The following is a 25995-nucleotide window of genomic DNA, read 5'->3' as shown; positions in this document are numbered from 1 at the left end:
ACCCAGTATCAAAAAAAAAAAAAATGTAGGAGACAATGAAGTGAGTTAAACTTTAACCTCTTACTCAAAATGGTACAGCATTTGCCTCACACATGTGAGGCACTGGGTTCAAGCCCCAGCACTACATAAAATAAAATAAAAAAACATATTTTAAAGAAAAAAAAATCTATAATAAGTTTGATTACAGCTGTTTTTTTACACTTTTATATGCAAATCAATAAGTAGGATTTCACTGGAGCGTATTATGCTATTTCTGACACTACCCCTTAAGTTAATACATTTGCAGATAAATCATTCTACAATTAAAAACAGTCATATATTAAAACTAATCAAGACTAGGCTCTACTTAGAACAATTAATTGGCAAATTGGGACTAGATAAAAGAATTGAATTGGATTTCATAAGTTAGGTATGTTATTTACTTAAATTATTATTCATGACAATCATAACCTCAAAATAATAATTTTTAAAACCCCACTTAAAAGAACAAACATCATGGGAGCTCAGAGGAAGAAATCACATTTAATTCACTGTTAAATGCCAGTGAAAATGTCACATAACTGACAGTTTCAAAATACCAGCACCAAAGTGATTAAACTTACAGTTACAAATAACTTTGTTCCAGAAAGTTTCTTATTTCTATAAAGGAGCACTTGTTGCAGAAACTGAACCAAAAATTACTGTTCCTTTTCAGCTTTTATACAATTTCCTATTAATATAAAACTATATAATTACTATTTTCCTTGTAGCCATCAACTCTCAAACTCTCAGGAAAACAAGAGCAAGTCATTAAACATTTATCATTTCCAATTCTGTGCTAAGAGGTGTGCCAAGCACCATGTTTAAAGATGAACAATAAGTTCTAGTTCAATAAATTTAGTCTAGTGAGGCTAACTGACATAATTCAAGTTAATCCATTTAAAATGAAACAGAGAAGGTAACTTAAGATTCCAAATTCAAGCACATTATACCCTCACCAAAACAAGTAATTTGTGAAAACATGGCATATTTAAAGATAACAATTAGCCCCTACTCTTCACAATAACATTTCTAGTCATTAGCTTCTGATGGCAAATTGTTGACTCCACTATGCAACATGAGGAGCAGTTTATCTATTAAATCTTTGAATACTATCAGAAAAAACATAAAGCACATATTAATTGCTTTAAGACAGGGCACAGTACATACTTAAAGGTTTAATATCAAAGCTAGTATGAATTCAACAAAATACAGAAAACTAAACAGCTTTCTTTTATACATATTTTATATACAAATGTATATTTACTTGTAAAAAGTATTGATTCAGCTTTGGGGAGGAATGGTAAATTAAGATCCTAGTATCTCAGAAAAATGACAAAGCAATACTACAAGCCGAAATATCAGTACACTAGAAAAAATAAAATAAGACTTTTGGAATTTTAAAAATAGAGTAAATTTGAAACAAAAGGAATGAAAGGAATGATTTAGAAAATACCATAAGCCTGTATTTTTAAATTTTAAATTAATAGGTGAGGCGTTCAGAACAGTTACCACAGAAATCATATTTAAATTATATTAACATTTTAAAAATATTTATACAAAATGCTCACCCACTAGTATTTTTAATCACTAATTTTAACAATGAGACCGAGGTTCAAAAAATTAATAATCATACACCTAAGTGAACCAAGAAGTTGAATACATGTTTCCACAACTGTAGCAACAACAGTGTAGCTCTATCCAGTAAGACTTTCAAAGTCTCCTGAGAATCACTGCATCACCTTATTGCAATCATCTATATTCTATGCAAAGTAATTGGACAAATACTATCAGCTCACAGTACCCATTAATCTTAATCTCTTTATTTCCTGTCTTTCTGCACTAAAGAGGCTTAAAAGCAAAACATACAATTTCCAAGCTCTTTTGCAGCCAGAAGTGGCCATGTGGCACACCACTGGCCAATAACAAGGACAGTCTTGCAAAATAAAAGACAAACCTCTTAACCAAGAAAAAGATTTTCAAACACGTCCTTGTTCCCTGCTTGGTGGGGCAACCACAGTCTTCTGTCTTTGAGGACTAAACTCACTTGCTAAGTAGAAATTCAATGACATCCTTGAGCCTGTGCACCAACCCCACCCTGTACTGCTTACCTTTACTTAATAAGCTCCTACTTAAGCTTCTAAAAGGTGCAATTTTAGGTAAGCTGCAGAATAATGCAACCCTAATAAAATCTATGCCATAAATTGAGTCTATCTAACCAACTTACATTGTAAGGCACTGTGGTGAATTAATCATAATATACTAATGATGAAACATTATCTATGAGTAATAAGTATCACTACTGATAATAGTAATAAAATAGTAATAAAAGGGGCAAATATTGAATACTCCATGTCAGAGACTATGCTAAGTACTTTAGTATAACTTAACGTAGTTAATCTTCACAAAATTAGTAAACATCACCATATCCACCCATGGTACAATTTTCATCAATCTTTGACCAAAAAGAATAATATGGTAAAACAAAGTCAATTACTTATTCCAAGATTACTTCTTATTTTTATAACAGTAAAATAGAAAATATTGAGTTTATACTTATTTTAATATGCTTTCTTTTAAAGCAAAATAAAATACGTGGCAAACCAACGTCAGTGTCCCCACTGTATTATGAAATTTTTACAATCTATGAAGTCCGAAAAACCGGAGTCCCACTAAGGTTAAGTTACCTACCCAAAGCCACAAAGGTAGTGCCCTGAACTCCAAAGTCATAACCACTAAGTTGTATGAAAGAAATACACTAAATAAACCAAAAACAACTATTCTGTGAACAAAATCAAAATTAAAGATAAATTTATAATGTTAAAAGAAAACAGTCATGGAAGAACATATCAAGTGGGAACAAGGACTTTTAAAGTGAAATGATTTTACCATGCTGCCTCTCACAGTTTTCTGTAACTGTGTGATATAGATTTAAACCATACCAGAGAAAATGGAATCAAGTTAGAAATTCCCAACCATTTCAACATAAGTCTCAGATGATGACTAGGTTTGGAGGTTCACATTTAGGAATAAAGAATTTGGGGGTCTCTAAGTATATTGTATTTGTCTAAAAAATGTTTGTGGTATCTCAAATCCAAGGAATAGGCATGCAGAAAATGTTTGCCCTTACAGTTTGCTCTCCTTAATTTTTTCCAGCTCCACAAAAAAAGAGGGTGATGGTAATCAGAAATGAATGAGAATTAGAAACAAATTGGAATGCTGTCAATTCTTCCTTACCTCAATTCTTGGCACTTTATTACACTGTATTTCAAAGTTTTCCAACTCCTCAGTTTTTGATACTCATTTCTACTTGATTGGAAATATATAAATTTTATTAAGCAGTTTCTCAATAACTCAGATATAACAGATAAATAATCAAATACTTTTCACAATTTGATCAAGCATTCCCTAATAAATGAGTGTATCTAAAAGAAAAAGTTGTTTGGAAGGCTACATAATGTAGCTTAGAGAAGAAAAAAATCAGAATCTTTTTGTCTTGCATCATTCCAATAGTTAATCCCATAAAGAACTGGATGAATGCTAAAGAGATTCAGTCTGCACCTCCATGTGTAAACAGTTTTCCTTTTCTTATTTCAGTTACCCCAAAACCTGGCCAGTTTTTTCATTTATGCCCTCAAATGCAATTATTACTAAAACTATCAAACAAAAAATTCTTTTAAAACATAAAAAATACATGGTGTATGTCTTTCTTATCAATAAACATTTTCTTCATATTTTTAGTTATCTCAGGTTAGATTCCATATTTTTAAATTCAATCTTCCAACACCAATTTCAGTTACAGAAAAAAGTACACATTTACAGAACGACATGCATTCTCCTACATGTTATCACTGGAGGAGACAAATCTAGAGGGCAGGCATGGATCTGTATATGTCTATTTATGTCTTGAAATGCAAAAACATACATGTGATGATGGAAAGATTTGTAGAGATTTTTGCCTTGAGTTGATTTTTAGTGCAGTTCTTTTTCATTTCTTTTTTGGATCCTAATAATGTTCTTAAAAAAAATCTAAGTGAAAATAATGAACATCTGCAGGTTAGATTACCATCGTCCATGACTATAAGGGAGCCTTAGCCTAGACTTTTTGAACACGCCCTTGTGACTCCTTCCCTTCCATTCCCCACTTTCCCCTCCATCCCTTGCTCCTACCAAAAGTAACAAAGAATTTTTAAGTTCGCAGGGGATGAAAAGAAGATGGCACAATACAACTGAAATTTCACTGAGATTAACTTTATTAAGCTAAAAACCACAATTTCTTGTCCATTTTGCTTAATATACATGGAACTTTCTATTTCCTACAATTTTTTCTTATACCGAGTAATCTACTTATTTAAATTCAGGATTATGAAACATTGAAAACTGGTACAATACATTCATCTTCTAAATATCAAATACAGATAGGAATGGGGTGAATAAATAATTTAAAGTTATTATTTTAGCTTCCCTTATCATTTATTAGCGCGTGTGTGTGTGTGTGTGTGTGTGTGTGTTTAAATTCTCTCAATTAATATGCAGCCTCAACCATTGTACCAATGGTCCAATACAAAATATTCAGCTAAAAGGTTCTAGCTCTTCATTAAGATTAAATTAAATCAGGAAAAAGTTAATTTTTTGGGGGACCCCTTTCCAGGGTCACAAAATAGCTCCAAAAAGGGCTGGAGATTTAGCTCAGTGGTAAAGCGCTTGCTTACTTTGCATGCTTGAGGCTTTCCGTTCAATTCTCATTATCAAAAAAAAAAAAAAAAAAAACAAACCTCCAAAAGCTATGCTTCCTTTTTTTTGTCAATTTTGAAATTTTAAAAAGTGATAAAAAAATAGTTGAGAGATTTCTGTTCCCTTCGCCTAGACTCCCAAAGTGCAACATTTCGAATAAGCATAACAAAATTATCTAAATATTCATATTTCACATTCTAATAATTTTTCTGGTCAAGCAGCAATTTCAGAATCTCACATTTCTTTTGTCTCTTCCAATCTGTGACAGTTCGCAGCATTTCCCCAACAATTTTGAGGAATACTGGCCAGATGTTTTGTATCAAATTTGAGTCTGTCTGATGTTTTCTCCACTTGGGTTGATTTTTTTTTGTTGTCGTTGTTATTCTTTCTTTTTTAGTATATATGCTGGACTGGGCATGTAGTTCAGTGGCAGAATACTTTGCCTACTATTCACAAGGCTTGTTTGATCCCCGACACCACCACCAAAAAAAAAAGGAGTACCATAAATGTTTCCTCCTCAGTGCATAGTTTCAGTAGACACAGAATATGGATAAGTACTCATCTGTTAGTCACCTGGTTGCCTTCTCAGTTATCAAATCAATTACTGTGTTACTGCAGTACTTGGGTTGAAGTAGCTTATTTTATTTAATGGCCCCAAAGCATAAGAGCAGTGGTAGTGGCAATTTTATTACAATATATAATTGTTCTATTTTATTATTAGTTATCTTTGTTAATCTCTCACTTAGTTTTTTGTTTGTTTGTTTGTTTGGGGCTTACGAGCAATTGAACCCACATGCTAGGCAAATGCTCCAACACTGGAGCTACAATCCCCAGTGCTTTATTATTTTGAGACAGGGTCTCACTAAATTGCCTGAGCTGACCTTGACCTTTATGATGCTCCTGCCTCAGCCTCCCATGCAGCTGGAATCAGAAGTGTGTGCCAACACAGCCAGTTTGCTGGGTCTAATTTATAAAGCGTACTTTATCACAGGTATGCATAGAAAAAATAACATAGTATATAGGCTCAGTAAACAGGATGCCACAGGATCAGGCATCCACTTGGGGGCCTCAGAACACCTCTGCAGATAAGAGAGGACTACTGTACATCCATTAGACTTCCTTCTGATTAAGAAAAAAAAGTCTTCAATTGGAATAGATCAAGTTAATTTCTTTGAGATATCATGACAGCTAATGCTAGTTTTACTACTTCTACTATTATTTTAAAAAATTGTGGACAGTTGATACATATATAGAAATATCCCAAAGGTTTATAACTATCACAACTCTTGTTCATCCTAGACCTTATGATCTTTGGTCTATGTTTTATACACATTATTACAGAATTCTCTTCATTGTCCCTATTTAAATTCAACTCACCTTGCACCAGCACCCTCATCTCCAATATTGTTACTTTAGGAACTTAAGGCCAAAGCATTCATTGACAACAGTAGAAATGTTTTATCCAAAAGGTAATGAACCTGAATTATGCACAGTGGAAAATCGGCAATCCCTAAAGATCACATACTGTATGATTCCACTTATGTACTTCTTTTGGTACTGAGGATTGAATCCCAAGGATACTTAACCAGTGAACCACTTCCCAGCCCTTTTTACTTTTCATTTTGAGTCAGGGTCTCACTAAGTTGCTGAAGATGGCCTCGAACTTGTGATCCTCCTGCCTGAACCTCCTGAGTTTCTGGAACACAAGTGTGAGGCCCGTTCATATACTGCTCTTGAAATGACAAAATTACAGAAATGGAGAACAGATCAGTGATTGCCAGAGTTAAGTTAGGGGAATAGTTGTGGCTGTAGAAGGGCAAAAGAGGACTCCTTTGTAGTGTTGGGATCTTTCTGCATCTCAGCAGAACCAATGTCAATATTCTGCACTATCGTTTTACAGGATATTAACAACGGGAAAAACCAGATAAAGGGCACACAGGATCACCACATTACCTCTCATAACTGCATGTGAATCTACAATTACCTCAAAGTTAAAAGTTTAATATTTTGCAAAAATGAGCCTTTAGAATGAATTCTCGGGAGAAATCGGATAATCACCACAGCACCCCTTACTTTCTTAGGTGTCCTGATCGTTAGCTTCTAGGAAAGTTCCTATCGGGTCTCCCCAGAATGACCAACTAATGATTAGTTCTTATTGAGGATCTCTTCTTTCCTTATTAGCTTTTATGTTGAACAGAAACAAACTCCATGGGCTACAGAAAGATAAAGTTGCCAAGGAACTGATAGTACAGTGTTGGCTTGTCAACTAAACTGCTCATGGGAGCAAAATGCAAAATTTCTATTTCTCTTCATTTAGCTCACACTAAATATTCAAAAATTCTAAAGTTCTAAAATCTATGATCTTCAACTTATGGGAAGCAAGCAATAAAAAACCACAGCAGAAGGAAAGAGTTTATTTCCAATGAGAAAAAAAAGCTCAAGTCACCAACAACTCCTACAAAATACTTTTTATGCACAAAGGATGTAAAAGCACAGAAATGGTGGTGCCAAGAGAGTTTAGAATACAAGGACTAAACTCCCCCCACCACAAAACCTAACCCTACCAACGCCAACACCACACCAAAGGTAATTCCTTTCACAGATGGGAGGAGAAAAAGAAACACCTAAATATCACAAGAAATACACATTCATATAGTTCAGTAAGTGGAGGTTAATTGGCATGAGACCATGGGGGGTCTTTTCCCCCCTGAAAGGATAAAAATTCTAACCATTAAAACAATGTGCCAGAGCTGGGGTTGTGGCTCAATGGTAGAGCACTCGCCCAGCACGTGTGAGGTACTGGGCTGGGTTCCATCCTCAGCACCACATAAAAATAAATAAAAGGTATTGTGTCCAAAAAAAAAAAAAAAGAAAGAAAGTTATTGTATCCATCTACAACTAAAAAAAATTTTTTTAAATAATAATATGAAAATCTGTGTATTTTTCTCCCTATAAAAAGGGACATAACCATTGAACATATTTTTACTAAATATACTCTAGCTCTAATAAAGCTACAAAACATCAACTCTATGTACTACAAATTGCTTCTCTCCCTTATTTATCAACATGGATTAATCTACCTCAGCAAAAAATGGTACAGAGCAGTGCTGTATTTAGATGCAGAATGGTCCTCAGAGACCCATATGTTAAAGGCATTGTCCCCAGAGCAGTGCTATTGGGAAAGTGCTAGAACCTTGAAGTGGTGGAGGATAATGAGAGGTCTTCAGGTCACAGGCCATGGAAGGAATAGTGAGACAAAAACTATCTCCCGCTCCCTCTTCCTCTTCCTCCCTCCCTCCCCATGTGTGTGTGTGTGTGTCTGTCTGTCTCTCTGTCTCTCTCTCTCTCTCTCTCTCTCTCTCTCTCTCTCTCTCTCTCTTCCTGCCAGCATGTGTCCTAAAAGAAATAGGTATGCCCAATTATTGACTGAAACCTCCAAAACCCTGAGCCAAAATAAACCTTTTCTAAGTTCATTATCTCAGATGTTTATTACAGTGACATAAAATAAATTTATTATAGTGACATAAAGAACTACTTCCAAAAACTCACTATAATTATTACATTGTGTCATCACAAGTCAATTTGAGTTTTTAAATGAACACATTCATTTTTGCCTGCTTAAATTTAGAGGCTCAACTTTTTCAAAGGACAGAATGTTCAGAAATCATATTACCATTACACTTTAAGAAATACTACTATATTTAGCATAGCTATATGATAAATCAGATACAGACAGTCCCCTACTTAAAATGGTGTGATGTGGGTTTTTTATTTTATTTTTTGTTTTTAACTTTGCAATGGTGTGAAAGCACTAAATGCACTCAGTAGAAAGCATACTTCAAATTTTGAATTCTGATGTTTTCCTGGGCTAGCAGGATGGTACTCTCCTACAGACTTGGAAGCAACTCATAGCTCCCAGTCCACCATGTTATCACAAAGGTAAACAACCAGTACTCCCCAGTGTAGTGTTGCTATGCTATGGATGTTTGTTGCTATGTTATGAATGCATTTAATTAATTTTCAACTTAACATTTTCAACCTACAGTTTGTCGAGATGAAACCACATCATAAGTCAAGGAGCACGTGTACTTCATATTAGACTCCTAGAATGTACACGTGATAGAAGATATAAAGTTTAAGGAAAAAAATAGTGTAAGTAAAAAATCTTAACAATAAGCCGGTGCAGGGAGTGGTACATGCCTATAATATCAATTACTTGGGAAGCTGATGTGGGAGAACTGCAAGTTCAAGGCCAGCCTCAGCAACTTAGTGCCCCTCAGTTCAATCCTCAGTAACAACAACAACAACAAATAACCTTAAAAAACAAGAAAATTATATTCAACAACTTAATTTTTTTTCCCTGTGAACTAGCAAATGTTCATCATTATCACTGGCCATAATTAGACCATGTAAATACAGTTTATTACAATGAGTCATTGGCATCCACAGGCACACATTCAGCTAGCCCATTCAGCAGATGATATCCTGCAGTCTTTTTTTTTTTTTTTTTTTTGGGGGGGGGGGGGTTGGGGGGAGTAACCGGCGATTGAACTCAGGGGCACTCAACCACTGAGCCACATCCCCAGCCCTATTTTGTATTTTATTTAGAGGAAGGGTCTCACTGCATTGCCTAGCACTTTTGCTGAGGCTGGCTTTGAACTCAAGAACCTCCTGTCTCGGTCTCCCGGTCTCGTGAGCCACTGGGATTACAGGCATGCACCAGCGTGCCCAGCTTCCTACAATATTTCTAATCCATCTCCACTGTGTAACTCAAGTATTCAACCATCTCAAGTCTGAAGAACAGACATCAGTCGTTTTAGTGGTTGTTTTGTTTTTTGTTTTACAGTGCTGGGGATTGAACCCAGGAACTTGCATGAACTTCAGTCTTTAAGAGAATTCTTGGGGGCGGGGGATGTAGCTCAGTGGTATAGTACCTGCCTAGAATGCTCAAGGCCCTGGGTTCAATCCCCAATACAGAGAGAGAGAAGGCGAGAGGGAGAAAGAGAGGGAGGGAGAAAGGATTAAATTAGGTACTGAGCTAAATACACTTGATTCATAAAACGACCTCATTTTACATTATTGGAGCTGAAGAAATAGCTCGCTTTGGAGAGCGCTTGCATAGCATGCGCAAGGACCATGGTTCGAATCCCCGTCCTGGGGGGAGGGGTTTAAAAAAAAAAAACACAACAACCTCATTTTACATTACCCTTTTACAGATGAGGAAATCATTAAAACTGGAATAAAGAAAGGAAATATCCTATAAAATGCAGATATTGAGGAACCACTGACTACTGCCAGGTTCCAAGGTTACGTGGATATAAAATTTACAAAATAAATAACAAAACTTTCTTAAATCTTTCATACATATCGAGCAGAAACAATCTTTCTTTCTAAAAGGTTACCAGATCATTATTTCAGATAGTCAATTTATATCTGAGGCATATCCCACCATTACTTGATTGACTTGAATTTCAAATATCACCAAAGGAAAGACCTTATTGCAATAGTTCAAATCCCTCAAAAATCTACCCAAATAAAGTTGTTTGTAAGTCCACAGTAAAATTTTTTAAAGATTCAGTAAGTTTTCTTATGAAACAAAGAATATCTTATTTCAAGAACTGAGCTTCAGGGCTGGGGATATAGCTCAGTTGGTAGAGTGCTTCCCTCGCAAGCACAAGGCCCTGGGTTCAATATCCAGCACCGCAAAAAAAAAAAAAAAAAAAAGAACTGAGCTTCAGTCAGGCACAGTGATGCACGCCTATAATCCTGGCTACTTGGAAGGCTGTGGCAGGAGAATCAGAAGTTGGAGGCCAATCTCAATAACTTAGGGACACCCTATCTCAAAATAAAAATAAAGGACTGGGGATGTCTTCAGTGGTGAAGACCCCTAGGTTCAATTCCCAATATAGGGATGGGGGAAGGGTGGCTGAGCTTGAGTCTGGCAGTTACAGTGTATCCTCCCTTGCTTATTAAACAGTAAAATCATTAATAATGATAGTGAGTAGAGGTTAAAACTGGTTTTGTTTTTATGTCCATTCTTGGGGTAGGGAGGCAAAAAGTTGGAAACAAGACAGTCCTCTTCCTGTTTTAACTATTCTGTGAACTCCCATTAACCACAATGAAACCAGCATACACAGACAGTACTGCAGCTGGACTCATTTTGATACTCAGCCAAGATGTGCAAAGTTAATTATGGAACTGTTAATTACTAAATGTTTAAGAGGTTATTTGAAGACTTTCAAGCTTTCACCAATATTGTCATAAATTTAAATCCTCACTTGTTCGGTCACATGTTAATACAGTTTGAAATTAGTATTTAATTATAGATGTATGTTTTTTGCCCAACAAATTCACATATCATTTCTATGAAATTTAAATGCTTGTGGTAAATCATTTCTTTGCAAGACATGCTTTTCAAACTGTACATAGTTTAATGAACAAAAACTACTTAAAGCCCAGAACCAAGTTAAAATATAATCAAAGTACAAACTGTCAAATGAAAATGACTCTACTCATAGACAATGGTAAAAAGAAACTCAAATGGAAAATTTAACTGTAAGACAAAATTCTTCCCCTAGATTTGAAAGTTAAATATTTGTCAGAGATATTCTTTTGTACTAATTCTCATAAAGTTCTCTATGCTAAAGGTATTTTCTTTCAGCTCTCTCCTTATGACAAGATGAATTCTATTGAGTGACTTTTGCAAACAATTAAGCCTGTACGCTCCTAGGAACTCTCAACTGACAAATCATGACTTAGCAACTAAATCAAAAGGTGCAACAGCCTCAAAATTTTTCCATAGTGAAAGGCAAAGTAAGAATAACCAGGAGATAGGGTGAGTTATTTTATATATACCCTATTTAAAAATAACTTTTACAACTAGCTAAAAAACACTAAATTAGGTCTTACAACAATTTTGTAATATATGTTTCACCTGGAAAACTAAAATATTATTTAAACACTCCACAGAAGCAATTTCAAAGGGCCTGAACTCAAGTTAATAAAATAGTTTAGAAAATTACTTATTGTCTAAAGCCTTGGAGGCTAAAGCTGTTTGTAATTTATTTACAACTTTCAGTTCATTAAATTGCTTTGGTGACCACAGTTCTCATTTAGGTGATTAAAGACACAAAACTAAATAGCTGAATAAAGCGATTACTTAGGTAAGAGTCAGTTTTTCAACAGAGGTACATTTGAAAATATCAATAGAATATTTATTGCTCATTCTTTTCAAAGTAGTATATGTTGTCTTAAAACAGAGTCCCCCATTGACTAGAATTCAGTGAGGTTTCCAAATACACAGTATGTGACCAACACTGGATTCAAGACAGGTTTTTTTCTACCCCTCAGAATATCAGGTGAAACAGTGACAGTTTCTTGAATCTGAATATGCATGATTTGGCTAAAAATTTAAGAGGACAATTTTTTCTATATTTCTCCTTACCATTGCCCCTTCCCAGTGAAATGCCTAAATAAGAGTAGGTTCCTGTTTTCCAGGTGGACATGAAATGCTATTAATTCATCAAAGTTACTGAGACTCTCCCCACCCTAGATTCTCCTCTAGCCAACTTCTTAGGTTACACAAGTGACATAGAGATTACTTCTCGGCAATTGATTGACCTAAATACAAAACTATGTCTTCACAGAGTATGGAAAGAGAACTAGGCTGACCTGATTATAAAAAAGAAAATTTAAAAAAAAAAAAAGGAAAGAAAAAGAAATTGAATTTAACCAAAAATGTATTTTCCTTTATTCTTTTCTTTTTAAGCACCTTCCTTTCTCCCATAAGAATCCCACAAACTCCTTTTTCGAGTCTATCTTCAGAAATGGAAGCTCCACAGCAAAACTTTCCTAGTTCATGTCCTTCAAGCTTATTTAACAAGGTGTCATTAGTTATATTACAAAGTTCTAACTCTCAAGCATTCATGACAATAGACATTACTTACAGAAAAATTTCCACTCAAGCATTAACAAGCACAGCACTTCTTTCAGTATGTTAGTTTAGGAGTTTGGGGTTTTTTGTTTTGTTTTGTTTTGGTTTTTGTATTTGTTTTTTGTTCTTTTTTTTTTGAGGTATGGGAGACTGAACCCAGGGGTGCTTTACCACTGAGCCACATTCCCAGCCCTTTGCATTTTTTTAATTTTGATACAGGGTCTCCTTAAGTTACAGAGGCTAGACTCAAACTTGCTATCCAATGGGCAAAGGAACTGAGCAAGCACTTCACAGAAGAAGAAATATAATTGGTCAGCAAATATATGAAAAAATGTTCAACATCTCAAGCAGTTAAAGAAATGCAAATTAAAACCACACTGATATTTCATCTCACTCTAGTCAGAATGGCAATTATCAAGAATACAAATAACAATAAATGTTGGTGAGGATGTGGGGGGAAAGGTACATACATACATTGTGGATGGGAATGCAAATTGGTGCGACCACTATGGAAAGCTATATGGAGAGTCCTCAGAAAAGTTGGAATGGAACCATCATTTGACCCAGTTATCCCACTCCTCAGTATATACTCAAAGGACTTAAAATCAGCATACTATAGTAACACTGCCACATCAATGTTTATAGCAGCTCAATTCACAATAGCTGAACTATGGAACCAATCTAGGTGCTTTTCAACAGATGAATGGATTAAAAAAACGTGGTATATATACAAAATGGAATATTACTCAGCCATAAAGAGAAATGAAATTAAAGCATCTGCCAGTAAATGGATGGAACTGGAGACTATCATGCTAAGTGAAATAAGCCAATCTCCCAAAACCAAAGACTGAATGTTCTCTCTGGTATGTGGATGCTAACTCATAATAATGGGGGTAGGGGGTGGGGGGAGTCTTGGAAGAATAGAAGTACTTTGGATTAGACAAAAGGGGATGAAGGGAAGGAAGAATGGGAATAGGAAAGACAGTAGAATGAATCGGACATTACTTTCCTATGTTCATACAGGAATATAAGACAAATGTAATTCCACATAATGTACAACCAGAAGAATGGGAAGCTGTACCGCATGTATGTATAATTTGTCAAAATACATTCTACAGTCCTGAATACATAAAAAGAACAAAAAAATAAACACTTCCCATCCTTCCACCTCAGTCTCCTGAGTACCTGGGATTACAAGCCGGCACCACCACTTCCAGAAGCATTTCCTTTTTACTTAAATTTCAAACTTTTAAAAGATGAATAATTTCTGACAAGGCAAAGACAGAAAACATTCACATTTCAAGCGACATTCGCTTGAAAACAATAAACAAACATGGGAGTCTGCACTAGTAAAAACGAAATGAACATCAAATTTAATGAGGCTGACACTTAAGAATGTTCAAAATGTTTAGCAAGTTTTTCTGGGTTTACCTTTTCTGTGAAGGTTAGGTGGGAGGGGGTATGCTGCTTTCAGACTGTCAATGGAGCTTTCATGGGGTGGTATTAGTAGTAACTGGCCCACTTACTTCTGACTCAGGCAAGTTGAGTTGGGTCAGTTTTTACTCCATTTTACACAACTGGCAGGGGAACAGAAAAGTTTAACAGTTCATTGACTTGGCACAACCCACAGGCTGTCACAGTGGAGGTTTTGTCTCTTCCAGTCTTGTTTGGTGATCCATCCGTCCACCTGATAGTAGGTTTCAGTCATTGTTATTCTTCTAACTAATCAACCAAAGACACCACTTCCCCCATCTCTAATTTCCACTCCAAGGCTCTGACATCACTTCTGACCAGTCTAGCTAGATTCTAATATTCTCAGCATGTGTGATTTCACTTGGCACTTCAAACACTATTTTTGAAAGGAACTGAAAATATCTCACTGAAATTTGCTTTTCCTTTCCACTGAGTCTGGGAATGTGCATTTTCAGGTGCAGAAGACTCCAATGCAACTGAAAATTTTAAAACAAATACTAGTTGAGGAAGGCACTTGAGAGGCACTGAAACACCAAGGGAGGGACAAGATCAAAGCAGAACATTTCTTGATCATCACAGAAACAGCTTTTGAGAATAGGAACTTTCTGGAGACATTGAAATAAATTGCCTTGTAAAATTATGGCCCATCTTCTATAGGTTTGGTAAATATGTGAAATCTATCCACTATCCCCCAGATGTGACAGCTCCATCAGAGAAAACAAAAAGTCAAAACGGTACCAGGTGCCATTCTTGGGACTTGTCCAAAGGCAGCAGTGGAAGATTCTACTTTATTCTGTTCTCCACACATTAAATAATAATCAATATCAGAAAATAAGAGCATTTGGATTTGGACAGATGTCATCCAACACCTAACAAGCAAAGCAACTCTTTCCAAGCATTAGATCCCAATGTGTCTGACGGTCCCGAGGATCAGGAGGGCTTATCTGCTTTAGGAAGGTTGGCAAGCAGGATCCTTTGTAGTCTCCATCCCAACGCTTAGGAATATGCGTCATTATCCACTCAGCAACTAAAAGCTAAGAAAATCAAACCCACCACATTTTTATAAAATTTCTCCCTCTATAGTCCAAATTGAGATGACCAAATCCCACACCATTTAGCAATCCCTCCACTTGAAGTAAGAGAAAAAGAAGCCTGAAGGTAAACAAATGCATAAAGGTTAACAAACTTGTCTAACTTTGACAAGGTTGTGCAACACCAGAAGAATCCGCAGGGTGCCCTTCCAGGGGGTGTTTCTGAATGTGCCTGCTCTGCAGTTAGGTCTGCAACTGAAACTAAAAACACAAGACTGACTATTCAACTTTTTCCCCTACAATGAAAAGCAGCATCTTTCTTTCCAAAAAGTAAAATAGTAAATAAATATACAAACATCTCAATGTTCTATTTTAGAAGCCCAACAGGGACTTTTCACAGAACATACAAGTTTCCTCCTATACCCACATTATTAAACACCACTGAACTCCAAAGGTAGGAGAGCCACATGCAAGGGGAGGAACGGAGCCCAGAATTCAGGGTGGCAAGAATATCCCTGGCAGAGGGGAGGGAAGACCCCACCCCCTGAGACTCCGAGGAGTCGAGTGCTGCTGGGGCGCAGGGAAGCTAATTGGAGAATGCACACGCGCGAACACACACACCCCTCTCGCGCCGGGCAGATCGTACTGAGAAGTATAAAGAATAGCAAGCAGAAGGAAAAATAAATCCAGGACGCCCTGGAAAAAAGACTCGGAGGTGGGAAGGCCTGGAAGTCCTGATACGAGAAGTGGGGTGTTCGGGGAGAACTGTGCAGGGCAGGGGTGGCGGGGGAGAAGAAAGGGTACAGCTTATGAGAAACAAACCCAGCCAAGCGCAGGCGGCCGGCGGCAGCGGGTCTCACCTGGGGGGTCCTCTCCGCGGGGTTCTTCATCACCGCTTGGCGGAAGCTGTTATCCACGTAGGACGCCATCTCCCCGCGCGGGCCGGGCCGGGGCCGCTCGGCACCCTCGCTGGCCTCCTCCCGGCCCAGCGCCGCCGCCGCCGCCGCCCTGCGCGGCCCGCCCGGGCTAATAAGCCAAACCGCGGAGGCTGCGCGGGGCGCGGGGGCGGCTTGGCCCGGGCGCTAGCGCGGGACAGGCGCGGAGGGCGCCCGCGGCGCTCAGCTCCCGAAACCCGCGGCCGGGGAGATCCCTGCGGCGCGTCAGGCGGCAGAGAGGTCCCCTTCCTCCTCCTCCTCCTCCTCACCGCTGGGCTTGGGTAGGCTTACAGGCGCGCCCGGCTCCCTCCTGGCCCCGGCTCGACACGCCTCCCCAGGCTCCGCTCGGGGGACACTGGCGGCTCCTCCTGGCCCCAGCGGGCCCGAGTTATTTTTAGGGAGGTTCGAGTGGCAGTGGCGAGGGGGAGGGCTGCAGGCAGGCGGAGCCTCCTCTCCTGCGCGAGGGTCGTCCCCTCCTCTCAGGGGCTCGCGTCGCCGCCCAGGGGTCTCCGCGAAGCACTCGGGTCTCCCGCGTCCCCAGTCCTTGGGCACTTGGGCGCCGCGGGTCCGCAGGACGGACCGGGTGGGTCTGGCTCAGGTCCGGGCGCCGCTAAGCCCGGTCTCCTCCGCCGCCGTCGCCGCCGCTCCTGGGCTCCGTCTACTGGGCTCGGCCGTCCCTCCCGACTGCTGCTGCATCCCCTCGCGCCACCCCGCCGCCGTCGCCGCCGCCTCTGCTGCTCCGGTCGCCGCCGTGGGCCCCGCCGCCGCCTACCCCCATCGGCGCGCGCGGAACGGAGCTGCCTCGGCGCCGATGCCGGCGCCGCCGCGGCCAGAGCCCCGGCCGGGCTGCAGCCTCCGGGTCGCCCTCGGCAACTTTGTTCCTCGTCTGCGCGCGGTGGAGCGGGGGAAGAGGGGCCGCGGGCAGCCCAGGTCCCGACTCCCGGCGGCGGGAGGGTGTCCAAAGGCCGAGTCGAGCGCCGCGCACAGCCCCCTCGGAGAGTGTGTTTGGGAAGCGGCGATTCCCCTCCTCTTCCTCCGCCTCTTCCTCCTCCAGCGCCTTCTCCGGCCGCCCGAGCTGCTCCTCAGGGAGGAAGCGGCCTCCGGGGCTTGTTGCTTTGTGCTGCAACCATGGTGAGCAGTGATTGACAAGGCTGGGGCCAGTCGGAGGCCGCCGCATCATCGTGGGGCGGGCGGCCCTGTCGCGCCGGTCCCGCCCCCTCGCGCTTTCCTTGCCCGCCCGCCGGCCGCGCCCTCGGTGGAGAGCTGCACCTTGACTGCGACCAGGTGACACCAGCGCCGGGGCCGCGAGGGGAATGCAGCACCCTCAGCTGATCTGACCTAACCTCGGCACTGCCTGGCCCTGAGGAGGCGCCGCAAGTCCTGGTGACAGAGGAGAGCACAGGATTTGTCTCTACCAACGCCCACCCCCCAATCATGCTGCGCCCCTACCCACCCCTGGCATCCAGTTCTGGGAGACCCAGCAGCGTGGGTCGCCTCTCCCAGATTTCCCTGGCGCCAGCAGTCACCAAGCTGGCTGAAAGCTGACCGAGAGCAGAAGTCCAGCCCGCAAACTTGGGCCATACTAAGCATTCTTTTAGAACCCAGGGGTTGACTCTGAGTTGCTTCCGTGGCGATAAATCCTCTTAGGGTTTTGCTTATTTGTAATTTACTTCTGGGAAAGCGTTCCTGACCTATCTTCCGTGCTCATTCTGGCTCCTTCAGACACTTACATGATCACAGAATTAGGCAGATGGGAACGTGCCGATTTCAACAACAGACCCAATACCACCCACAGACACACAAACATGCCAGATTTAATGGTGATCCGTTGTTAGAAAGAGACCAGAACAGCAAGTTCTGTGACATAATCAGAAACATTTATTTCTAATAATAATAATCTGGCTTTGCCTTGGGCAGAGCAAAGCTCCTCTGGATCCCAAGTTTCCAAGCTGGACTCCCTTGGTGCAGAGACCATAACACAATCTCCTAAGGTGTTGTACTCCTGCAGTTTCATTTCTCCCTCCTTAAGCCAGGTTGAGCTGTGTGATGTCAGCCAGACTGCAGATATGTCATTAGCCAAGCATCAGGAATCACTTCGCTGACTGGTCCCAGGGTTTTATTTTTATTTAGCTCCATGCACCAATGAGTTCATGTTTGATGTCTGTGTGAAGACTGAGAAAACAGTTATTACAGTTATTTATGAGCATTGGACTTTAAAAAAAAATCAAACATGCTTCTTCAATATCTAGTTTATTTTAAACACTTGGAATAGGTTGATACCTTTTGGGTATCCTTAAGTCATGTGTGTGGCACTGATATTGTGTGACTTCTTAGACAAGGAATTGTCCCTTTCCAACTTTGGGAAACTGAATCCAAGTTATGAATTGTATCTATAGATCCTTTTGTATTACTTTTGCTGAATCTACTTCCTAATATTTCTTTCTCCTCTCAGTTGAGCACTGCATCAGATTCTACACAACCAAGATCACCACCTTAAAAACAAAGGAACATTAGTGCCATTACAACTCTATAAATAGAAAAAAAAAAGAATTCAAACCTAATAATGTGAAAAAATAAACCTGACCTCTTCACCTGGTGTCTAATAGACAACTCAGAATTAACATATACAAAACAGGTGCCATTTCTCCTGCCCGAGACATAATTCCATCTCCCACTTTCGCCATCCCAATTAATGCCATCTACACCATTGTCATCACAAAGTAAAAAACCCTTAGTCTTCCTGACTTTCTTTCTCCTGTGCACTATAAAGGACAGTAAAACCTGCCAGCTGGAATTTAAAGTACTGTATCTGGACTCTGATCTCTGTCTACCATCTCTGATCCTGTGACTCTGGTCCAAACCAAGATAATTGTTTGCCTGCACTTGGCAATAGTCACCTACCTGGTCCTCCTTTTTCTTCCCTTGCCTCCAACGTCCATTTTCAACACCTCAGCCAAAATGAATCTTTTCACTACATCAAGTCACTTCTCTGCATAACTCTCCATGTTACTCACTTATAAAAGCTAAAGTCCTGACCAGGGTCTGAATGACCTTTGAAAACAGTAAGCAAATTCTGTTCTTACAGACTTTCCATCTACTGTTCCTCCTACTATTGGAGTCTCTCTTCACTTTCCCCCACCCCACCCATATCCACCAAAAAAAAAGAAAAAAAAAAAAGGACACATATAACAGCGGTCAAAAAAGTAAAATGTCCATCCTCACCTCCATCACATCTTTTTTTTTAAATTTCATCTTCTCCATGACTCCACACACCCTGGCTTTAACTTACCACCATCTAACATCCTATGTAAGCTTCTAAAGTCAATAATTTTTGTTCTTTTGTTGATTGGTATATCCTCAATACATTAATAGGTATTCAACCTAGTTAGTAACTATTGTGTTACCTTGTATTTGTATGATATTGTTACATACATTATTTTGCTTGTGTCTCTGATGGGGGAGGAGCTGCAAGAGGAAACATAACCTCTCAATGCCTGTTTTCTGTTCTTCAAAAAGTGAACCAAAACTGCATACCCTGAAGATTTGTGAGGATCGGATATAATGCATGCAAAGTGTCTTGTGTACTGCTTGAACCACAGTATATACTCAACAGATGGTAGTTATTTTTAAGATCATTCTCATCATCTCCACCCTTTGAGGTTAGTGGGACAGTTATTATCACCCTGTTTACAGATGAGGAAACTGACAATAAAATAGGCTATGTGACTTGTCCTACTTACAGGCCTGCTTTTTAACTTTGGAAGTGTCTGGAGCAAACTAACAAATGGAAATTCATATACTCTATCATAAATACTATACACTACAATTTAACTAGGTTAGTATCCCTAGGGGACATATTGACTTCTTTTTTTTTTTTTTTTTTTTTACAAAAATTTCAGGTTTTCATCTATTAAAAACAAAGTAAGTTCTGTTGAAGTAACCATATTTACAACAAGATAAATATTTAAAACAGTGAAAAATAGAAACAGTGAATAGTCTCAATCAATAGCTTAATGACAATTTCTTTCCAGTAATTTTTTGTTTAAAAATAAATTTGCTTAATTTTAAACTTAAATCTATGTACTTTTTAGTTTTGTTTTGTTTTTTCAAAATACTTAGTTTAAATGGCAGGTATTAGGTTTGCACAAGCCAAGATAACATTTAAAGTTGTCTAGATGCAATAATTTAAAAAATATACAGATTCATAACATAGTAGGAAAATATGTAAAAAAAAAAATAAGGAACTATGCCTCATAAAAGATATAAATGCACCTTCTATTATGTGAATATCAAAAACTAAATATTTTTATTTAAAAGTAGCTTCTATAAAATGTCAGAGTAGGCAGTTTGTTTTCCTAATGTAACATATAAGAAATATTTCTAACTCAATTAAATAGTAATATCAGTATTTCTTAGTAAAATTGTAGTATATATACATGGAAAGGTAAACATTATCCTGTATTCAAGTGTCCAAGTTGGATTTCCATTAAAACGTTTTCTATTTATAAGAACCACATACACAAAAGTAAAAGGATGAGGTAAGAATCTTATACTTTAAAGAAAGTACCTGAAACTTAATACTTAAGATAGTCTCAATGCCTAGACTCCAGAATGATCTTTTAAAAGGTCCTCCATAATGATGAAGATTATGGTATGTATCTGAACCACATAATGACTTCTTAGTCTTCTGAGCAGGCAATGATTTTTTTTCTGTTATTACAAAATAATTGCAATTTTGCCATCAATATCGTTCCAGTGTAGGTTCACATGAGGCACCATGCCACAGTTAGAGCAGCTACGACACCATTCAAAATCGCCATGCTATAGCCCATATGGAAAGAATGTCCAGTCAGTTTCTTGAACCTGGCAGGTGAAAGAGGAGTAGGAGGAAACATTCCTGGTTCAAAAGAATCAAAATAAGTAACTGTCCAAGAAAAGCTGCAACAGGAGAATCCAGCAATTAGGGATATTATAAGTAGAGTCCAGAATCCTAACAGTCCAGTATCTACATCATCTTCATTTTTCAAATTCTCAGCATGCAATTCCACTTTCTGTCTTTCTCGTTGTTCTACCCGCCCCTATCACAACTTCCCTCCACGCTACTCGACGGGCCTTCTTCCCCCTCCTCCTCGGCGCGCCGACATATTGACTTCTGACCTGTAACTTGCATCCCCTTTTCTTCCTGTCTCAGCTCTATCCCATCCCAAAAAGGCTCAGACAGGAGAGTGCAGCCTACACATCTAAACTACAGTACACCACATCCCTCACAAAAGCCACCCTCAGTATCCTTAGGCCAAGTTGCAGTCTTGACAGGTGAGGCCTGGAAGTGGCAGGGTAGTAAGGTCGGGAGTATTGGTGCTCAGATGGCATAGAGCCTCCTGCATCACTGGGAGGGGTGAAGCTAAAGGAGAACCCTCCAAAGCCTGGGCACTGGGCAGGAATGTCTTTCAGTCAGATCTCGGACAGAAAATTGTGGATTCTAGTTGCAAAACCAACTTTTTTTTTTTCCCCTGAGTACTCTACTGTAATACTGAATTGCTCCAATGACCTCAGGTAAGGCATAATAGTATGTCTTATCCACCAACAGAATGACTCACTGTCCACTTCTAATCTATCAATTAACTTCAATTAAAGCTGATATTCCCTCTATTTATAATCTACTTATGTCAACAACGCTATCACCACTCAGAATCTAAGACACTTGATACTTGGCATGCATTGCTATTTTACCAGCATTTGAGCACCAGCAGTGTCCTAGGTACGACATGGAAGTAACAGAATTAGACACAGATCTGACAATCTGCCAACTATTCTGAACTGTCAACAATTCATAATCAAGGTAAGCTATGTATTATGTTTCCTCAGAAAGGGAAGTATAAAAATGAGGGAGTTTTTGTTCTGTGTTCATCCAATTACCTAGAAAATCATTCAGGGACAGGTAGAGAGAAAAATCACTGAGTTTTAGATCCAGAAATACATTTCCAGTTTTGGCCTTAAATCCATTTCTACTTGTGACTTTAAAAGGTTTGATCTTTCCAACTGCAAAATCTAACACATCCCTAAATATATAATGTAGGTTAGGTTTTCAGCCATTTTTATAAATAAATAAATAAACCTGAACCCTGCTACAACACAAGCTTAGGGAGAGAATGGTAAATAGATAGAGAGTCATTTTACTGGTGAATACATTGAGTGCTTACTGGTCAGTCAGTTAACAAATATTTATTGTGTGCTTACTATAGTCTAGGAACTGATCTGAATGCTTGTAATACCAGTGGTAAATAAGGCATAAGTGGTCCCTTCCCTGACCAACTGGGAGCTAGTCCCATGTGCCAGGCACTGGTTTGTATTACTTCTCCTAGAAGGAGGACAAGGGCAATAGAAAGGATCCAGGAAGCTTCCCTGCTCTGCTAAGAGGCGAACTTCTTCTTGTAACCACTTTCTCCAGCTGTACAACCCTCCCAAGGCAAGGTTTCCTGCTGAGAGGTTGAGCTCTATTAAAGACATTCCTCACACGCTTTACTTTCCTGAGAGAAAACATTTTCAAGCATTGTTTTTCAGTTTCTCTTACCCTTATAGGCAAGTCTGTAAGAATCTCAGGAGAGGGGAAAGCTGTAGTTCATATCCTTTATCTTCTCAGTGAGCATGCTGCACTAGGAAATACTGGATTTACCTGCAAATAACATTCCAGAGAGTCCCAGTGGGGAGTATGGTTACAGACATCCAGGAAAGATACAATGTGGCCAACGGCCTGAGCTCTTGAAACAAGTTAGATGAAGTGTATCAAAAACACAATTTAGAATCAGAATCTTAAGTTTGATTATAGAGGTATACTAATCAATTCAGAATTGTGGATGCTCCTGAACATGGATAAGAACTACAGTAATGTAGATTTCATGTAGATATTTAGGCCTTTTGGAATTTATTCTTGAAAAAGAAACCGTTTTCCCCTGATCTGTTAATATTATTACCTTAGATCTGTGCTGGACATAAAGTTAAATGAATATATATATAGATATAGATATAGATATAGATATATATCTATTTCTATATATATATTGAATAATACACAAACATTAGCAGAACAATTTAGTTACACTATTGTATCCCTCATACATAACTACTTGACATAACTACTTTCCTCCATTGATTTGTTTACTTTTGAAATATTAGGGTGGGAGGGAAGCTCCTTATTTTCCTTATTGTGAGCAAGCTGGTGCTATTATTTCTGAAAGAACATACATTGTTAAGCTTTAGGTCTACTGTCAATTTCTCCTATCGTTGCCTAAGTGTTTGGCATTTGTTTTTATAAATTGTCCCACAGAACTGTGGTCCAAAATCAGCCTGCAAATTTTTTTATAAGAAAAAAAAAATTTTTTTTAGTGTAGATAGACACAATACCTTTATTTGATTTATTTGTTTTTGTGTGGTGCTGAGGATCAAATCTAGAGCCTCACTCATGCTGGGCAAGTACTCTACCACTGAGCTACAACCCCAACCTCAGTCTGCAAATTTTAAGGGAATCTGTAAAGGGGTTATACAAGCTAAAGTCTCTTGAAGCCTGAAAACAAGTAAAATAAAAGACCTCATATTAAAACTTCACGATATAAATACCACTACACAGTCGGTAAGAGTACTCCATGCATAGATTTTTTTAAGGCCCACACTGGATCACTTGACTGCCCAAGTTAGTAATAAAAAACAGTAAACAAACAAACAAATAAATAAATAAATAAACCTTCAATGTAAAGCATGCAAAATTAACCCAGTGAGATAATCCTGTTATGATGGAGCATTATATAAGATCATATCTGGGTTTCTCCAGTTATGTGAAGGTGATTATACATGCTAAAATTACTTCCACAAGCAAACTGTTATGCAGAGCAAGAATTTTTAAGTGTTCGGCAGAAGATCAGCTGCAATTATTGCCAGTTCTGGTCTCCAGGTGGTTTTCAAGGGTAAATGCAAATGCATTCTAGTGCAATTGTCTACCACAACAGGGTTCAAATCACGCGAGGTCATTTTAATAAACAACAATGACAACAACAAAAACAGTATTCTTGACCAGCTGTGATTTTTTTTATGTCAATACTAATCATCATTCCGAAGTCATGATTATTTAATATCTGTTAAATCCAAGACTAGAACTAGGCACGATGTGTACATAAACAAAGACAAAATGCCTATGCATTGAGTTTACAAATCTAAATTAGGCAAAGGAAGTGAAGGGCAAACAAGGGCGTGGGAAACAAGCACTGAGGACTTTCTTAGAGAAGGAGGCAATTTTATTTGTATTGTTATTTTAACTTTTCTATCAGAAGGTCCATTATGTTGCAACAAAAAAATTTAAAGGAGTCAAGCAAAAGGAGAAAAGAATTTTGCCTTTTTGGGAGTTGAAAGAGGAACCCTTAAATATGGACAAGGCAGAGTGTATCGAGTTAGAAACCTCAAGGAGGAAAATACAAGCAAATGACAAAAAGAGAGGACTTTGAGCTTTGGATGAGACACAATACGGGAAAATTAAGATACTACATGGACATGGTTCTGAAGAAAATAGAGGTGTCCAAGCCCTGGAGATGTAATCACAATTGACCCTGGCTACTGTAGTATTCATATACTAATATTTTACTTATCACATAAAATAAATATTACCAGAGATAAATGCTGGTAAGATGTTTAAAGCAGAGTTTAGTTTCACCTTGTGTTTATCTCACCTAAAAGGAATGAGCTTTTGCCGTCATTGCTTGTCTATAAGAATCCAGAGATAATTAGACCAAGTTATAGACCAATAAAAACTGGCAGTACTCCACCCCAGCCTGGCCAGATGCCTCACAGACAGGTCTATTGACACAAAAGAAATAGCACCAAAGTGATTGGAGTAACAGAATTTTATCCACTGTTAACTTGGGAGAAAAACACAATCTGTATTATCAGTTCAGTCAATACATTCAGTTTTAAACATGCATAGCTGAATATTTAAGTGGTATGGTGGAAAAACTGATGCCAATACTGAATTTGAAAACCTGTTATGATACGAACTAACTGTGACCTTGAGTAAAGAAACTAACCTCTCTGAGCAGAAGTTTCCATCTGTTAAACGTGATTAGTCATGTTGTTCTTGCTAGATTAATATGACAATGACTCAAAACAGGATTAATAAGAGTAAATACTTATTCTCATCTCTCCCTTGGCCCAAAAAGGAATTGCATTAGTCACAGAGGACCTTCAGTTAGTTTTCTAGGAAAGACTTTAGGTTAAAAACATATCAACCTACAGTAATCCCAGCAACTCTGGAGGCTGAGACAGGAGAATGGCAAGTCTGAGAGTGAACTGAGCAACTTAGTGAGACCCTGTCTCAAAATAAGAAAGTTTTAAAAGAGCTGGCGATGAAGCTTAGTGGTAGATGATCAGCATGTTCATAGTGCTAAGAGTGCTTACACCACCAAACAGGACTGCCAGTCTTCAGAAAGTTTCCAGTGTTCAACAGAGCAGAATAGGAGCTGTACATCATCAGACTTGGCATATCTGGGGTCTGAAGGTATCTATGCCTCAATTGAATAAGTGAAAAACCAGAATTTACTCTTATGAATATTTAACCTATATTTAAAGTAAGATATACTTAACGTAAATTTGTGTTATTGTCCCATTTTTTAAATGTCAGAATTATTGTCAAATTATTAATATGCACAAATTGTATGTATAGCACTCAAAAAACTAAATCTAGAAAATTGTAGAATAAAAGCAAATGAATAAGAGACCCATTTTAATTATATTCAAAGATAACATCCATTGTAGTATCCAACCATGAACCAAAGAAAGATACTTCAGGAGGCTTCAAGTCACTCCACCCAAGGTAGAAGTACAGTATTAA

General features: G+C 38.7%; 2 protein-coding genes across 2 annotated transcripts in view; both read right to left on the bottom strand.

The window, feature by feature from the left end:
* Positions 1-16200, bottom strand: part of RAPGEF2 (Rap guanine nucleotide exchange factor 2) — a 265166-nt gene extending 248966 nt beyond the window's left edge. The window contains 1 exon segment of the mRNA XM_079154511.1: positions 16050-16200. Coding sequence (XP_079010637.1) covers positions 16050-16118 — 69 coding nt within the window. The 5' untranslated portion in view covers positions 16119-16200.
* A 4015-nt stretch (positions 16201-20215) lies between these two features.
* The window catches only part of LOC306669233 (ADP-ribosylation factor-like protein 6-interacting protein 6), a gene marked incomplete at its 5' end in the record, with an annotated part of 31644 nt that continues 25864 nt past the window's right edge, over positions 20216-25995 (bottom strand). The window contains one exon of the mRNA XM_079153104.1: positions 20216-21192. Coding sequence (XP_079009230.1) covers positions 20888-21192 — 305 coding nt within the window. The 3' untranslated portion in view covers positions 20216-20887. The remainder of the gene's footprint in view (positions 21193-25995) is intronic.

The sequence above is a fragment of the Sciurus vulgaris genome, assembly GCF_902686455.1.
Source record: "Sciurus vulgaris genome assembly, chromosome: 9".
In the NCBI taxonomy this organism is placed as follows: Eukaryota; Metazoa; Chordata; class Mammalia; order Rodentia; family Sciuridae; genus Sciurus; species Sciurus vulgaris.
The sequence above is the reverse complement of the archived record's forward strand: the minus strand, read 5'-3'. Positions and strand labels throughout refer to the sequence as shown.